The sequence below is a fragment of the Falco punctatus genome (genome assembly GCF_963210335.1).
Source record: "Falco punctatus genome assembly, chromosome: 9".
Taxonomy (NCBI): domain Eukaryota; kingdom Metazoa; phylum Chordata; class Aves; order Falconiformes; family Falconidae; genus Falco; species Falco punctatus.
In genome coordinates this window covers 38,637,739-38,656,323 of record NC_137589.1, presented here as the reverse complement: position 1 = coordinate 38,656,323, position 18,585 = coordinate 38,637,739, and the positions used below count along the sequence as shown (strand labels likewise).

Below are 18,585 nucleotides of genomic sequence, written 5' to 3'. Positions count from 1 at the left end.
CCATTCTGCAGTAGATCACTCGCATCTTTTCACAGTGCTCTGAATTAGAAAGCCAAAAGTGTTGCATGGGAGTTTGCCAGAAACACTAAGGGTTAACAGCTGCCCGCGAGATCGAAACACCAGGAGAGCACTGCCACCGAGCTTGCAACCTGCTTTTACCTTGCTCTCTGCAAAATATTTTTATAGTTTTCCCCTTATGCATTGTATAACAAACCAAAACCAACACTAGTAGCAGGTGTCATCCTGCATTAATTTAACTGGACCACTGGTGGCCATCACCATTCCCACTTTAGACAGAGAGGGCTGCAGGGCAGGCAGATCTTCCCACAAACCTCTTCATTCTGGAGCCTGCCCAGCTCCCAGTACAGCTGGCACTGTGTGGGAAGGGAGTTTAAGTAACTACCACTATGGGGGCTCTGGGTCTATAAATGTGTTATAATGTGGCAAATGGTTGATTCACCCAGTGTTTAACTGGCCAGCAGTTTTGGTTTTAGATTAAAAGTGCTTCTACTGATGACAGAAGAAAGAAATGACATGAAAAATTCTTGTTGTGCATCTCTGCCCTAGCCCAATGGCATGTGTTTGGCAACAGTGCGGAATAAAAATATACATGCTCTGTGCAGACAAACTCATCCTGGCAGATTGAACAGAGATTGCCCCAGGTCTCTAGAGATCTCTTCCATGGCAGACTAGAAAGTGTCCTTCATTATAATGAATTCTACCCAAGTTTCTCTGAAATCCTACTGCACACTCCAAAGTTCAAAACTACTCCATGCCGGAGCTGCCTCAGAGAGGCTGAGAGCTGGTAAGGCTCACAAAGACCGAAAACTTGCTCCGGAGTTCAGCACACCCTCTAGAAAACTCCGAAGGAGCAAATCTGTGCTTCAGGAACCCCTGAGCCCAGTTCAAGTAAAAGAACACTGCCAGCTGGCAACACAGTATTCCTGTCTTGCCTCTTCCAGTGATCCCCTGGCTGCTCTCCTCAGCCTCTGTGGCACGGAGAAAATATTACCTTCAAGTCCCTGTGCACGATATCATGCTGGTGAATATGATTCACACTCTCCAGTATCTGGTGAATACAGTGGCTGCAAGATAAAGGGAGAGACACACAAAGTTATGCACACACACACATACACTTAGTTCTGTGATGAGATGAGATGCCATTTCCCTAGCTTTTATATTTGTACCAGGGAGAGTTCAAGACCCCAGGCTGAACCCTTCCACCGTGCACACCGGCTGCCACAGCTCAGGGCTGTCACAGCTGGACACCCCCAGCCCCCTCAGCAACAGGGTGCTGAATATCCTATCCATAGCAGGACCACAAAGCCTCTCTCCTACCTCCCATCATCTCCTTCCTTCCCTCCCCACCACACCGAGCACCTCACTTGCTCCTTCAGCCAACAGTGCCCACCCGACACAGGAGAACTGAGGCACCGGTGTCTGCAAACAGATGGGACTGCTTGCTAAGGTTGGGCGAGCAAGACGCAATCGCTCCAGGAAACAGTCAGCTGGGCTAGTCCCGAGCAAAGAATAAACTTTTAGAGAGCAGCAGCCTCCCCCAGAAAATTCAGGATGATGATTCCTGGGTGCCTGCCAGTTTGCAAAGCTTTCAGAGCAGCATCTCAAGCACTTTACATATACAACGCGTGCACACACCCGCTTGCTGGGTGCCTTTTAAGTACAGATCCTACTTAAGGGGTTAGTGATCTGAAAAGCAGGCTCATTCCCTGTTCAGTGCAGTGTGCTGCGCTCCCCCAGCTCACAGAAAACCCTGTCTCTGCCACTCGCTGCTGTAACCACCGGGGCCAGAGCAAGATGTTATTTACACCTGTTGCATAAGGACAGTGCAACACACCCATGGGTGAGATTCCTGGTTGAAAGCGTCTTATCCACTGAACACTTACTCAGCTCCCAAGGGTGAGTGTGGAACAGAGTAGGGATTTTGACAACTATGGCTGGATAGTCAGCACCCAGATGTGGGCAACTCAGATGGGTCTGTGTCCTCACCGCGGGATCAGTTAGTCCCCTCACCGAATTCTAAAAATCTCAGGGGAACAAATTTGAAATGAGTGAAATATTTGAGGGAAGAGAAAGCAGCTACGGGAAAAGACGGGAAGAGGGTGAGGGGAGGAAGAGGAAAGGAGGTGCTGCACCCCCACCCCTCTGGAGCTGGCAGTACAATCCTCAGGGTCGGAGTCCATGAATATCTCCCCGCTCCCAAAACAAAAATGTATAATTAGAACGGAGTCGAGTCTGAGCGAGAGAGATTTTCTGGCCAAAAATGGCAAAAGTGTGAGGTGTCCCAGGCGAGCCAAGTGCGGCGGATTGGCACGGACCTTGCTCCCTCGCTCTCCCAGCCTGCTCTGGAATTCAGCTCGGCATGGGGAGAGAAAGGGAGGAGTTTCACTCTGTCATCTTGTGGGCACTGCGAGACCTGGCTGGCTGACAGTCAGAGGGCTGAGCACCCTAAGGAAGGCTCACAGAGCAACAGACAGTTCTCCTTTCCCCCTAAGCCTGACATTATTTTCGCGAGCAGTGTCGGTCACAGCCAGCTCAACGATTTCAGGGAACAGGCACTGGCAAGGGGGACAGGGGGAAGGATGATGATCCTGAAAACTTGCCAACTTCAAGGCAGAACGGCTTGAGTAACTGTATCTGTCTGAGATGCTGTGCCTACAACATCCATACACCCCACGAAAAACATCGAGATGGCTCCCAGAGCTCTCTGCCGGGAGGTCCACCAGAGATGACCAGCCCACTGGCCATCAGCAGATGGCTCACGGCAGAGCGCGTGGTGCAATGCTGCATTTCAAAGCACGGTGCAATGCCAAAACACGAGGCTGTCTGTACCACAGGGAAAGCAACTAAGTGCCCACAGACTCCACAACAGCACCTAAACACACACACCAGCTCATTCTCTTTCCTTCCTCACACTCAGTACCGTCTCCCTCGCAGTGCCGCCTACCAAGCTCACCTGCAGCAGCACCCACAGCTCCCTTCTTACCCCTCTCCACTCATGGCTCCCCTAATTCCTCATCCCCTCCTAACGCTTGCTGGAGCAGAAGACGGGTGCAGAATAAGCAGGGGTGAACTGTCACTGTCAAGCCGCTCTCAACGCTGCTAAAGCAGACCAGGAGCTGCCTAATCCCAGCTTTGACTGCAAATGCTGCACGTCCAGCAGGACAGATGGCTCCGAGAACACCCTCAGCTATGGCTGCACAGAATACCCACCCTGCACGAAGAGCAAAGGGACGAGCACGGGCCACTTCAGGCAGCTCACATGTGGGAGAGAGGGGACACATTCAAAAAGAGAAGGGTATAACTCTAAATCTTTTAAATTTTAAAACATAAAGGTTGCCTTCACATGTACCTTTTCTCACTGTACCAACCAGCTCACGGTCAGAGAGGGCTTCCACAGAAACACAGCCTTCAAAGGCCTCTCTCCCCCTGCCCCATAAACCATCACCTAGACACAGACAACCTGGATGGGTCTTCCCAACAGCAATGGCACATCACTGGAACCCCTACCAGAAGGCAGGGGCCAAGCGGGCCCAACGAGCAGGGTTATGACAGCCACAGGACAGCTCTCCCCTAGGTTGGCCTCAAGCTGCAACAGGGGAGGTTTAGATGGGATATTAGGAAAAATGTCTTCACAGAAAGGGTGGCCAAGCGCTGGAACAGGCTGCCCCGGGAGGTGGTGGAGTCCCCAACCCTGGGGGTGCTTAAAAAATGCAAAGGTGCAGCACTTAGGGACATGGTTTAGTAGTGGACTTGGCAGTGATGGGTTAATGGTTGGACACGATGATCTTAGAGGTCTTTTCCAACCTAAATGATTCTATGATTCTGCCTTTGCTCACTAAGGACACACTATCACCATCCACCAGAAATGTCAGGCAGACAAAGTTGCTAGCAATGGCTGTCCCAGCAAAGAGCACAGCGTCTGCAAGTGGCAAGGACTGGAGCTGCAGTGAATCAGGCTGATCGGTGACAATAGTTTATGCTAATAGCAGAAAGAGGAATTGTTTTTTCCAGACGGAGAGCAAGAGTGTCAGAACAAAGCTGTGCACAGAGCAGCAGTCAGGAAACTCATTGCATTTGCCAGCACACGTGGCACATACACAGAAGGGTCTGGAAACAGTCTTACCTGGCATCTGCTTCACTGTAGTATTCTCTGGCAACAATATCCTCAAAGAGCTCCCCACCAGTAACCCTGAAGTGCAAAAGAACAAGGGAGGTCACAGAGCCTGTGCACCTCGAGCTCTAAGCTGCGTGGGATGTACACAGCCACCCGTCCTGGGCCCTCTCCCTGGGGACCTGCAGCACTGGGGAGCCAGGGCAGAGCCTTACCCCCGTGGCACCAGCACTGGTACACCCGTGTGACTGACCCCTCGCACTGCCGTTTCACCAGCAGTGTGCCAGGGCACTGGTGACACTGGGCACGAATTGCCTGTGCACCTCTAAGGAGCTTAGTATATGCTAAGCTTGGGCAGAACATCCCTCCTCTGAGCCCCTCCAGGCTGCCTCAGGGACAGAAGTCAAACAGCCTCCCTACACAGGACAACCATCCTCTGCCACCCCACGTTGACATCTGCTGCCAGGAGCCTTCCTGGTCTATCCCGTACCACACAGTCAATGGCTTTTTGTCATGTAAGCCAGAGGTATCTACAGGTCTCAAAAGAGAAAGAGAGAATTATACTAATGCAGGTGCTTTTTATTCCGTTCTTAGTCAGCCATCCATGTGCCCGTATCGCTGGTGAAGCATCAAAGCCAAAGAAAGACACTTACAGATCAAAGACGAGGTAATGGAAACCTTCTTCTGAGATACTGTCATGGAGCCGCACTGCAAAAACATAATCAAGAAATGGAGACTTACAGAGCACACCGCAAATACGACACTTCACAAATCAAACCCATGCACACCGCCAAGTTCTCCCTCAACCCAATCAGTCTATTAATTCCCCATGCCCTTCGCTTTGTGTGCTCACTTAGTGACCTATTTCCTTCCGTTATCTCAAAGGAACAGATGGGTGTCCTTCACATACACCCACCGCTCCCCAGCGTCAAAACAAACTCTAAATATCTTTGACCTCCTGTTCGTTCTCCTTCTCTAACGCTTCAGTACCCTCCTTTCACATCTGCCTACTCTTTCCTCCATGCTCACGTTTTGCCATCTCTCCCCATCTGTTCTTATTTCCCAAAACAAACCCTTTTCAGAACCTCCAAACAAGCCCCCAACCCAAAACCTGACTTCTGACCCCACCTGCATGTCAGTGTCACTGATCTCCCTTCTGCCTTTCACCTGTAAAGCTGTGAAGTTCCCTCCTTTTACTGCCTTTTCCCCACTTCCTTCTGACTTACACCCCAAATCCTTACCCAAAATTCAGAGTCAGTTTCTTGCCTCATCTTTTCTGACCTGTTTGTTAACTCAGACATACCTGATCGCATTTCCCTCCTCCAAATTTCATCCTCCTTCAGCTCCTTACCTATCCCCCCTCCTTCTGCTCCTATTGCCTAAATTAGCTGTCATCTTTTCTCCTTCCTGGTCTCCTTTAACCTGCAGGGCTGGGGTTGCCCCCATGATGGGCACTAGCCCCCGGCACTCTGGGGTCTTCTGGGGCTCAGTCCTCCTTTCCTCTTGTTACACGTGGGCTGTCTCTCTGTGGCCGGCGCAGTGCCATTTCTTCCTGCCTGAATCACAATCTCAGTTTCTTTGATGTTTCTTGGACACCTAGGCACTAATTCTAACCCAAGAAGAGGAACCAAGCCCTGAATTTCATAGTGCTGCCTACTCCCTCCTTTTCGCTTTTCTCCCCTGCTACTACACTACTTTCCCTGCCAATCAGAGCCATAAGCTAGCAATCCTGTTTGACTCAGTTCCTAAACCTTCACACCCTGACTAGGACGAGTTATCCTCCTCACATGACCCTCTACAGCCTCTCCCTATTGATTCACCCAGCTAAAGCACCTAGCTGAGACTAGCCTGGGTCTCGGTCACTGTAACACCTTGTAATCGAGTATTGACCAAAGGAGCATTACAGTTCTCATCCCTATGAGAAAAATCTCGTTATCCTGCTCTGTCACAGAAACGGTACTTTTGCCTCTCTTCCCTGTCTTCCATTCTCTTCCATGTAATATGCCAGTGACCTGTTTTGACTTTGCCCAACATGATGATTTTCTCTCTGCCAGTATCAAGAGGTCAGTTTGCACCTCTTACTGGTGGATGGCGTCAGCTACCATCACCGTCTTGGGAACATTTCAAACTAGCACTTGGCACACGCTCCTACCTCATATGGAACTGCTTTTGCAAATGTTCCCAATGCTCTCCTCTAATCCTCCTTGCAACTCTCCTCTGCTAAGGTACCCTTCCATGTGCATGCAAACTCACACCAACTCAAAACTGAGAGTAGCGTGGATGTGCAGAGACCACTGCCAGTACTCCTCCTAAAAGGATTTAATTCTTATTCTTTCTGCCTGTACGTTCTTATATTTTTCCTGCCTTTACCCACAAGCTATCTGAGCTGGCCCCTTGACCAATTTCCTTTCCTTAGCACTTCCACCACACCTAACCACAGGGGTTTGGGAGGAGCACTCCACCCAGCATAACGCTGCAAACAAACGAGGATAGTTAAGACTACCAGTACAGCGGGCGTTTCAGGTGCAACATGCCGTTCCTACAGCATGAAGACAGAAGCACATCACCTTTAAGAACTGCGTTCCTCAAACTATTCACTGCAAAAAAAGATTTTTTTTCCAAGTAAGCAATTTTAGTTGGCTTTGTAATAACTTGATTGCAATACAACTTGGTGTTTACAAGAAAACTTGCCTCTTGAGCACTTGGCAGAAACCAGCAGAGGTGGCATTACAACAACGCAAGCAAGAAGAAGGGCATTTCCTAGGAGAAAAGATCTCCATTCAAGGCTGGAAACAAGATAGGAAGTGGCTGAAACAGACACTTGGATTCCCAGTACAGGGCACTTTTCACTGCAGTGCACAAGACTATTTGAGGTGAACGTAGGAGACAGGCACATGAAGAAGAGCTGATGCCCAGGACATGGGCAAAAGTGTACGCAGAGACCTTATGAAGAGGGAACAGATGGAGAAACTTCAAGGAAAGCTGAATATGCTAATAAGGTCACGTGTGGTGATGCTCAGCGGGCACAAAAAAGCATTCTCCTTCCTCTGGCACCTGAAAAATCACCAAAGTGCTGCAAGCAAGACCAAGCAGGGAGGAGAGCAGCATGAATGAAAACCTGACAGAGAGGGAGTGCAGCCACCAGTTAGCTCAGAGCAGTGGCCACAGAAAGGGACCAGCAAACAAGTCTGCAGGTAGAAGTAAAAAACACTGAACAGTAAACTGACGCAAAGATGTGGGCAGCAAATTACACCAGAAAATGAAACATAAATGAGCTGATTGGTGCTATTTCTTTGTCCTGAGAAAAGCAATGTTGTCAGATACGTCATGAAAAGGGAAGGAAGTAGCAACTCAGCTGGCAGAGACTGACAGAGGCAGCAAAAAGAGCCTTCAAGGACAGTAAAACACTATTTGCGTCCTTAGGTGAAGAAGCATGACAGGAGGACAGAGACAGTTCATAAATACTGACGCTGTACATCACCCTAGGGCTGCACAGCAAAAGAAGGACTTCGGAGGCAGGACGCAGGTCATTAACTTAACAAGGGAGCTGCCTCCTTGCAACAGCCCAGAGCGATGCTGGCACAAAATCTGCCCTGGATTTAATCTGCTGAGGTAACAAAGCTCAGGGAGTAACGACAGAACAGCCAAACCCTGTAAAGCTATAGGAAAGATGACAGTGACCCCACCACCCTGCACAGGGATAATTAGCAACAGCTCAAAACATTAGGCGTAAAGTGTGGAGGGGGGCAGCAATGAGAGGAATCAAAAAGGATTAAGAAAAGTCTGACTATACCAAAACTCTCGTGACTTTCAATTCTGGTCCACACCTGCTTCATACCGATGCTGATGGGAAGAAACAAAAGCAATATCCTGTAGCAGAACAGCAAGAGCACCCAGCACCCTTTCACCCTAACATTTTGCTTACCGACCCTCCTGCAGAGCCACAAGAGCCTTCCTGACCAGCAAGGATACTGCCATTGGCAGCTCTGATGCCACGGTTCACTCTGCTGATACACAAGTTACAACGCTCTGCTTTCTAATGCAGTGCTAACTACCAGTGACTGCCAGCTTAAAAACATGATCTGCTTTTTCCAAAGCCATTCAGCCAGCCTGTGAAATGGTGTATATTCAGAAATAACTCCACCACCTTTAGCTGATGTCAACTTCTAAAATGTTTTTATTCTTTTTTGGCCTCCTCTCTGCTTTGGTTCATAAATACGACGCACAATATGTTAACATTCATCTTAAAGATACACAAAGGTCAGATTCCATCTGATACCTCCACCTTCCAGACAGTGTAAAGCCCTCTTTGCTTTATAGATGTCCTGTGCGAGTGCCCTCCAAGTGAAGGCAGGACACAGGTTCCCAAATGGGGAAGTTCCAAGATCCAGTTCCAAGAGCAGGTTACAGGAACCCACTGGGCGGGGCTCGGTTTCAGACTTCTTCCCATGAAAAGGAGAGCCTATTTGTTCCACAGGCTGCTGGTCCTGACACACCATCTAACATCTCCATGACTACCACAAGTTCAGCTTCAACCAAGCAGCTGAGCAGAGCACCCACGTAGGCTGCTCAGACCCATGTAACCTGCTGACACAACAGGGTAAAAAATATACTCATATGTAGATGCTGGAAGGTAAAGGATTCCCAAAACCTGACTATCTGTGATAAGAAAAATGGAGATTTAAAGAGAAAAGTATTTATCCAGTTAACCTTCTCTTCAAAAATATCACAGAACCCTTTTATTTGCTCTCATCAGGGGAGCAGCGACATCCACATCTGGTGCAGCAAATGCACATCACAAGAAGAATCGCAAGTTGCAGCAACAGGGAGGTTGCACAACAGCAACACAGGGTCTCCCAAAACATGATCAAACTGCAAACAAGTCCAGCACCTGCCAAGGAACTTGATCTCACTCTCTTCACCAGAAGACGAGGTGGATGATTTCTATTAACTGACCCTGTTGCCCAGAAGCAGTGATTCAAATCGTATTTCCTTCCTAGCCAAACTCTTAACACAGGGATCCTTACAGATGTAGGAAATCTGTCCCTGCCAACAGCACGCACAGCCAGGATCACTGATGGCTGTTCCCGTGTCAAAGGTCTCTGATGGATGAAAGAGCACGCACTGCAATGGTTAGCAAGAGCAGACGAGGAGAGGGGAGTGAGAAAGAAAACAGAAGCAAGTCAGACAATGAGGCGCTAAATCAGTTACAGGATATGGTGAAAGACTTGACCCAAGGTTTTGGTCAGAGCGCAGAAAAAAGTCCCATCCACACAAAGAGCAGAGGGCTCGTAGAGTTCACAAGCACGTTTAATTTTGTAAGACTGTCAAGTCCTACAGATAACTTCAGAAATAATTAAAAAAACACAGCACCAGTAAGCGATGCCAGAACAAATGCTATCGAAAGGAGCAGAATCAGTTACAGACTGTTAGGTGGAAACATCTTCTGCAACCATCGCAGCTGGTCCGTCAGCAGAAACTGCATCACCACTCGGATGAGATCTCCAAGAAGCAGTCTGGGAGGAATAGGCAGGAGTTTCTGCACAGCGTCTTGATGACACAGTGCACTCAGCAAGACGCAAAGAAAAGCCCAACTTTGTTCATAAATAGTCCTGAATCTGGCACTGTAGTGGTACTCCACGGAGGGTAAGCAGAGACTGCTACCTAAAACTCTCCCCTCCAGTTTTAAATGCACACCTGTCAGTCTGCGCGGTTCAAGAGCTGTGATGCACTGCTACAGACAAGGCACAACTTAGCTAACTGCTTTAAGCATCCTTTTCTTCCCTTGGTCTCCCCTCCAGCCTCATCCTATGTAAACTGGTCTTACCTGTATGGGAAGCATCTCCCACAAAGCTGGCCTTTTGGAAAAATAACTAACAACAGAAAAACAGTGAGACCAAACCACTCCCTTTCCCCAGAAACTCAGACCCTCTGCATCGCCTGATGCAAGTTACACACATTATTTTTTGTCTTGTGGGGGTGTGTGCATCAGGTCCGAGGCCCTAACGCAATCCAGAGTGTTTGCAAAGAGCCTGATCCACAGCAAGTGGCTCAAGGGGACGTGCTGCGGTTACTGAACCTAACGGCAGCTGGGTACCAGGAGTTCAAGCACTTTCTAAGAACACCTGCTGTGAATATTCCTTTTCTCTGCCTGCCGTCTTCAGAGCCTCGCTGGAAATCTTGCCTCAAGAACAAAACTTCAAGCTGATACTTCAAAGTGTTTCAAAATCCTCCTGCACATACAGAATTTATTTTAGAAAGAAATCATATAAATAAGCTATGATATTAACTACAGAAAATGAAGCATTTTAGTGAGAAACAGCAATACAGTAACAGTCATGCCACGTGGTTTGCACTCCCTGCCTGAATAAAGCGACCCTGTACATGCAGCCACAGCTCTCTGATGCCCGAGCGTGATACAAAGCAACTGAGCGTAGAGAAAGTCTCCCTCACAACAAACTGCATCAGTCTAACAACCAATGCAAATTGCTGCTGAGTCACACAAAGCAAGGCTCAGTGAATGCAGAACTTGAAGTGAATCACGAGGGAATCAGAAAAGACCTTTAAATTTTTGTAAAAGTGAACCTGAACTACAGGAACATAAAAAAAAAAAAACATTGAAAAGCAACAGGCACCTCATTTTTAAAAGGTCACATGTAAAAGGGCAATTGATACTGGTGTCATAAACACAGGTTATGCGTAGCCTAGATGACCCACACCTTATCTCCGCTCTGCCCAGTGTGCTGAGTATGATTATTGTTTTACTCTTAAGTCAAGCGTAACAGACAGGAGCATTTACGCGCCTGCCACATACGGCCCAGGATGAACACTTCCCTGTATCCCGTATCCACAGCAAACGGGAGCAGAGCTGCCCGGGGACGCAGCCCATGGCTGGGGCAGGCACGCTGCTCTAACACAGGATGAGTTTTGGCAACCCGCCGCAAGTACATCTCTGCAGGCAAAGTAGTTACCGATGCCACAGCAAAAGGCAAGTGCACAACCAAAAGAAGAATTTCCTGGGATAATTCCCAGCATCTTCGCTTTGCAATTACTCACCTCTGCTTCAGAAAAGGTAACATGGGCTGAAATATGCTTGCTCCCACGTACCAGTGGCCTTTGTGTGTCTTTAGGGATGGTGTCAAAGCTACAGGGTAGGGTAATTTGTCTGCTAAATCTAGGTTTGCCAGTGTTTCTAAGTGTAAAGCACTTGGTTATTATGGGAACGTAAAGGACACTTAGCCAACTACCTCTGCACCAACACACATCGTGTGCTGTCATTATATAATACTTGGGGCTCTCAAATTAAGTTGCCTGTGTTGCAGTACCTGCAGCACAGCCAATACAAGGCAAGAGAGATTTCTGGCTGCCTCCTGGGTCATGGTAATTGAACACAGTAACTCTTTCACACAGCCTTAGTAGTGCAAACTCAAAAGTGCTCTGGGATCTTCTGGACTGAACAACACTATTTAAAGGTCAGCCACTCATTAGAAACAGCCACAGCTTCACTTCTCAGCACTTTCCAACCTGACATCAAACATTTGCCTCTATCACGGAGAAAGGGAGGAGGTAAAAGATACCAGGAGGGGCGTATTTCAAGGGACAGTGCACGCCAGAAGCATCAGAATAAAACTGGAGATTAAAAGCTGCCTGATGCCCTCTTCCATAAGATATTCTCCAACATGCCAGGAGATGTTGAAACTATAGATACAAATACACACGGCCCGGCAAACTGCAAACTGAGCACTATCATCCACTGCAGCACATGTGAGAAGTGATCTGATGCAGATGGCTACCACCCACTCTGCGCTTCCCCAGCTGCTCACCAGCCTGGGCAGCCAAGATGGGAATTGTCCGGCCACCTCCGAGCCTGGCCGTGCGCCAGGCCGCTTCCCGCGCGGTTCGCCATCACTTAGGATGCCTGTCCCACCAGGAGCCACCACCAACCTGTGACTGCCTGTGAGCTGGGTGCTCAGCTCCCACCCCAGCTGTTTCTCTAGTTACATTAAACACGCAGAATTCAGCTGCAGCTGCTCAGGCTGCTTCCAAAAGGACTCTCCTTTTAATTAAAATTTTTCTATTAAAAAGCATTGAATTGTGTAATGCAAATAATCCTCTAGAAATCATCTGTTCCAGCAGCTAATGACCAGCTTTGTTAGAGCAGTAACTAAAGCAGCAGGACAGTTAGCTAACAGGACACAGCATGCTGCTGTTAACCAGTCCCTTCGGAACGTCGACTCTTTCCCTCCTCCTCCTCCTTCCAAATCTGACACAGAGAGGTTACAGTATGCTGGATATAAACTAGCTTGCTGCAAACTCCCCAAGCCCGCAGCATTTCACACCGATTGCAGTTTTAAAGCTCCAGAAAATGGAAGAGAAGAAGGGCTTGTTAACACTCCACTCAGGTTCAAGCAGAACCGAGCTACTGCAGGCTCTGCAAAGAGACAAGGAACAGTGTGAAGGGAGCAGGAAAAGGCACACGTGCACACAGAGGTGGGGGTTTTCCCCCACACCATTGTTCTTACTGTAACCTTTATAACACTCTGGCCCTAAAAAATGAAGTAAAAGCAGTGCCTTCTCTGCCATACATGGTGCCAAGGCAGAGGGAATTCCCTTAGGCACAGAAATTCACAGCCTAGAAAGAAGCTGAAGGGAGAACAGTATCTTTCCTGTTAAGAAACTGGTCCTTCTGCAGAGGTAAAAACCAAAAAGTTTTTTTTTTAAAAAAACAACCACAAAGTATTTTTTTAAATACGTTTCAGTGCCAACTAAATGTTATTTCTCCTTGAATTTTGCAATGTCTGTATTGAAAGGCTGAAGTTCAGTGCGTGACACACGACACTTAGTATGCCCTACTTAAACATTACATGAGCCAGAAGAGTGCATTAGCAGGAATATTTCCTACTTTCCTGATAACAGTGCAATCACAGCCATCCAGAATTGTTATTAATAATTTCCGATAATCCACATACCAGATAAGCAAAGTACTGTTGATAACCACTAGCATTATATGAGAGCTTTTTCTAAAAAAAACCCAAAATAATAACAAGCCAACTTTATCAGTATGTCAAAGAAAACGTACAGAGAACACCCTCTCTATTAGAATTAACAAAATAAAGGTAGAGGTCATGACAAATTCTAGGGGCTCAGACTCCGCAGCTTTGCTACACACATTGCTGCCATCAGGGCCAAATCAGCCTTTGGTGTTGCACAGCATCGCTCCTGTCCATGCAGGCAGGTGTTCTGCCTGACATCCCCCCAGCCTTGCTGCCTTCACCCGATTTTCACAACTCCTTTCTCACATCGCCCAGGACACTCACTAAATGCTGCCACAAGGGAAGCTCTGTTCAAAACGCAGGCTGTGCCTGCAGGATTGCACCAGAGCGCAGCTTCCCCCTGTTCTCTTCAGAGCTCTGGCAGGGGAAACCTCAAAGGAGGCTCCTTCCATTTCCTCAACGCTGTTGTAATCAGAAACAGGGGGAAAGAAAATTAAGGGAATTCGCCAACTTTTGCAGTACCTTTGAGTCTGACTGCACCGAGTCTGGCCATCATCCCACTATTTATATTTTTTTTTAAGGGATTGCTTGCATACAGATAAATCTCACAGCTGAAGAGATGAACAACAAAATCCAAATCCCTCTCTAGTACAGACCACGAAGTCACACAAAATGAATATATTCCCTGGCAAGGAAGAAAATGCAATTGTTACTCCATTCCCAAATTGAGGGTGATTATGGAGAAACATTTTTCTTAAAATTACAGGAATATAGAAATTGCGGGACAGCAGCTTTAAAGAGCAGGCCAGGCATGGGAGCATCCTACTTGGAAACCACTGAGTTTCCATAGGACAGCAAGCACAGCCAAACCACTGGAGAATCCCCAGCATTTTAACTATTCTTTGTGCATAACATCCTTTCTGTCCCAATTGCAAAGGCAGTCTGGATGTCTGCAGCCAAATGAAAACAAGGAAATGTGCTGTTTACAGCAAAACACAGCCTACTTTTTTTCCCCCTTGTTCACTAAGGAAGCAATTCAAATCTCTTGTTAAGGAAAAGGTGATAAGAAAACATTCCAAGTAGCAGCAGGGGGGGAAAACTGAGGGCCTGCTTACCAAGAGTAGCATCTTAAAATGAAGAAGGAGTGAACCTTCAGTTGCAGCTGATACTGCTAGGACAATAAACCCAGTATTAGGTCTGCAGACACGATCAATGCACCCCATTTCCCACCCAGGTTAGTTATGAGCACTGTGGGATTCTCCAGCTGGGCTGCACGCAGAAGCACAGCATCCTTCTTGGTCCTTGCAGCAATCCGCACCTTGATCGTAACCATCATTTAAGGGCACACAAACAGGAGACCTTTTTTTATACATATCCATCAAAATCACTCCCACGAGACAGAGGTACTAGGAGGACACACCACTTGTCAAACGAAATAAAACTGAACTGGGTCAAAAGAAATTCTTCTCATTCACAGGAGATTTCTATACCATCTTCTCTCCATGTTAAACAAGGACGTGTCCAAACTTCTGGTTTATCCTGAGAGAAGCCAACAGATAGAAGTTAAAATAAAAAGAATTCAGGTGCAAGTGCATTTTGGAGAGAAAGTCAGAAGCAGGAAAACCCTGAAAAAGCAATAATTCTGATAGATGCTGAGGACAGCGTTTCACTACTGCTATAAATTCCCTCAAAGAAATTAATTCTGAAGCAGTTCAGCAAAGGATATGAAGGCAGAAATCAGAAACAGCATTTGGCTCTGGCTCTTGGGCTACCACCAGCCTCTCTTAAAATCACTATTTTTAATTATTCTAGACCTAAGTGCACAAGGCTCTTCACAGCAAATGCTGCCATGAGCTGGGACACAATAACCAACGAGAAGTGCTCAGTTTGAACTACAAACAAAAGATACTCAAGAACTACTTTTGTACTGTCGGGTTAAAATTATATAAGAAAGAGGAGAGATCATTTGGTAACAGATCCAAAGAGGAAGCACATATTTATACCGCGTTGCAAAGAAAATTTAGAAGTAGGAGGGCAACACCTAACACAGTAAACAAAATCCATGCACGGCACAGACTTCACGGTACGCTGAACAAGCCACAAATCCTACTCTTGTAGGAGAACACAGGAACGCTAAGGAGTTTTGAAAACTGTGAATGAGGATTTTTACCAAAATTTTTGCATCATTATTGCTTTGGGAGTCTTAGGACAGGAAAGGTCACATTCGGCACTGTGCTGAACTTCCCAGCTGCACTGAACAAGCCTGCAGGAAGACACCGGGGTTCCCAGCCCCGTCACTGCTCTAATATTTGATGGGTAGCAGCAAGCATGGGAGAAAACGGAATTCTCCACAACAGAATCCCTATGTAGTGAATAAATTACAGGACTTAAAAATCAAATATACTGACTGACTGAACTAAGCAGCAGACCAAAAGAGCTGTTCCAGTAAGAAAGAGTCAGTATTTCAACAGACGGCAAGTTTAGCTCTACACAGAGCAGAAGGCAATGGCGAGGGTTATTTTATCTTAGCCATTGCACAAGCTTCAGTGGCACAATCAGGAAAGGGCCTGCGCATGAACGGTCAGAGCTATGATGTTATAAAAACCTGCTTCTTTCCTGCAAAACAGGGACCAAGAAGAAAGCTTTATCACTCGCTTCTAGATGTTCCCAAATACACCCGTGTCAAATGCCTGCAAGATTTATAAGTAAGTGAATTGCTGGAACAGTACGTTGTTCAAGAAGTGGAATTCCCCATAGAGCCGTGTCTCTTGCCAACTTCCACAGGCATTTTATCTGCTTACTGACAGTGGGGTTTTAATGATGTTGCCTTCTGCCTCTCTTTAACACTCCCGCATCCTCCGTAATGGGTGCATCTTTTCTGCCTTTAAAACAAGGTGGAGTGAACAGATCACTGATCGATCTCCATCCAGTTCTGCTGTATTTGGTGAGCAGGGCTGGCACGTGGTTTCTCTGGACCAGAATCCACAATATGCTATAAAGTTATCAAGAGGGGGGAAAAAACCCCAACAAGTTGAAAGTTAGGGAAAGAAGCCCTTCTTTTACTGAACTGAAGTCAGAGGCAACCAGGTGTAATGGCACATTCAAATGGACGGTTTGCAATGAGAACACGGTACATTCCGTGAGTCAGAAATCAGAAAATTGCCTCGAGTCAACTTTCTCCTGTCCAGACTAAAAAAACCTTACTGCAACACTAAGCTTTTACAAGGATTACTCCACTGTGATTACCTTGGCCATAACAAGCACCTAAAGACAAGCCAAACACCCAATTACAGAGCAATAGCCTATAATTAGGGCTAAGGTTTGATGAAAGCTTGTTATGGTAACTCAGAAAGCCGTCATTTCACAAAAAGCAACAGCCAAAGGACATATCACCACTATTTTGTACCTAGAGTAACCTTTATTTTATCGTAGTGTTATGGTCATCGTGTGGCCGTTCAGAATCTCCACAGCAGAATCAACTGTCTTGCAGCAAACGAGTAAGAACCACAAATTCAACGACAGGTTTGCTTTATATGCTCTGTATAGGCAGGAGAGAAAAGCAGCCCACCTCACAGGGTTCTAACTTTCAATACTCTGCCCGGACTCACTAGAGGCTCAGGTCACTGTAGAAAGAGCAGGACATGCTGCAACGTAGTTTGCAACAAAAATAGTAACAACAAGACTTAATGGGGAAATTAAAGCAAGTGCAAAATCTGCAGAATTCTTCAGGATTGCTGCAGTGTTCCTAGGATAGCTCACACTGGGCTTGGTGAGGCATCGCACCAAGTATTCATCTAGGAGAGTTTACAACATCGAATGGAGTAACTAGGTGATTACTAACTGCTAATACACATTTCAAGGAAAAAAACTACTGCTGGATCAGGACAACATGTTTCCCTTTGATGACAAGGTAACAAGTCCCAGGAATAGGAAGCAGCAACACATGCAGCATCTGGACTTCAGCAAGGCCTCTGACAGCAGCTGACATGCTATTTCCATAAGCAATTTAGAAAAAATGCATATTCAGAACTAGCTTGTAATAGTGTATACAACTCATTGAAAAAATATACTCAAAATTGATCACTGTCAAACTGGAACAATGCAACAAGTGATATCTTCAGGAGTCTGTCCAGAGTCCAAAAGTATTCAACAGTGTTATTAAGTATCTACCTGATACAATATATATGCCATTGCTATCAAAGATCACATTACTGTGGGGGGAGTTGCAACCCTATTATACTATCAGAAGATAAATCAAAATGGTCTTGAGAAATCTGGGGGGGAGCCCACAGAGTAGATATCTCTCTCTTTGTTTTAATAAAGACAAATGTAATGTAGGCTTTGACAGGAATCCTCATCTACACAAGATGGAAAAATTATTTGCTTGCCAGAAGTTCTGCAGAAAGTAGTCTGGAGAAATAATGCGTCAGAAAGCAACTGTGCATCAACAAAATATTTAAATGGCATTTAAATGGCAAGTTTCACAGGCTGATATACAGAACAAGAGTATCTTTGGTAGGACAGGTAAAGCAATTCTTCCTCCCCAGTCAGCACTGACATGGCCTTAGTTAGAATCTTATGTCCACTTTGGGGCATCACATTTCTAGAGAGATATGAAGCAACTGGAGAAAGTCCAGCAAAAGAAAAAAGGGGAGGGGGAAGAAAAAAAAAGAAAGGAGAAAAAAAAACAGAAAGAAAAAAAAAGACTAGGAGTCTAGAAAACATGACGTATGAGAAAAGATTGAAAGAATTGGGTTTGTTTAGTCTGAAGAAAAAGATGACTAAAAAGAGACATGATAACAGTCTTCAAATATGTAAAAGAGTGTTACAAGAAAGGAAAACTACTTTCCACATATACTCTGGATATAACTAGAAACAACGAGCTAAGATAGCAGCAGAGTATGGTTTTTCTAATGTCTGACAGAAAATTTAAGCATTTGAAAGACTGCCACTAGGGGCTGTGGAAGCATTAAAGGTTTTTAAGAACAAACATGCCTGGAATCAGCCAGGTACGAAAAGTTTTCACAGGACTGCTGAATGGACTGTATGACTTCCTGAGGTTTTATTCCACACACTTTGATTCTGTGTTGTAGGCATAAAACTTAATTCCTTTATTGCTATTTGCGACCACCCGTTGAGTTTAAAATGACTAGTCTCTTTATCTTAAAAAAACCCAAACCTGTTCTTTCTAGGCAGAGAGGAAATATTCTGTAGAAAATGCAAGAACCACCACCATTCCCCCAAACAGTCTTTTCCGAATCACAAGACAACAGGAGACATGCACTGCCACTCATCATGGATGAGGCACAAGCTGCAGAATTGAACCAGGAATGCGGTATGTCTCCCGTTTTGGTTTTCCTCTTGTGTATAAGAGTTACTCTGTGAGAGGCTTGGCAAGAAAAGGTGTAAGAAATGATAAAAAGAAGAGATGATGACAGCGAAGGTAAGGCCAAAGTAAAA

General features: G+C 46.2%; 1 protein-coding gene across 2 annotated transcripts in view; it reads right to left on the bottom strand.

Annotated features, from left to right (window-relative positions):
- The window catches only part of CAMK2G (calcium/calmodulin dependent protein kinase II gamma), a 164,893-nt gene that overhangs the window by 46,628 nt on the left and 99,680 nt on the right, over nucleotides 1-18,585 (bottom strand). For both annotated transcript variants that reach the window (XM_080401228.1, XM_080401229.1), the window contains exons 3-5: nucleotides 4,786-4,840; nucleotides 4,145-4,210; nucleotides 1,013-1,085 (exon numbers count right to left, since the gene is read on the bottom strand). In XM_080401228.1, coding sequence (XP_080257354.1) covers nucleotides 1,013-1,085; nucleotides 4,145-4,210; nucleotides 4,786-4,840 — 194 coding nt within the window. The remainder of the gene's footprint in view (nucleotides 1-1,012; nucleotides 1,086-4,144; nucleotides 4,211-4,785; nucleotides 4,841-18,585) is intronic.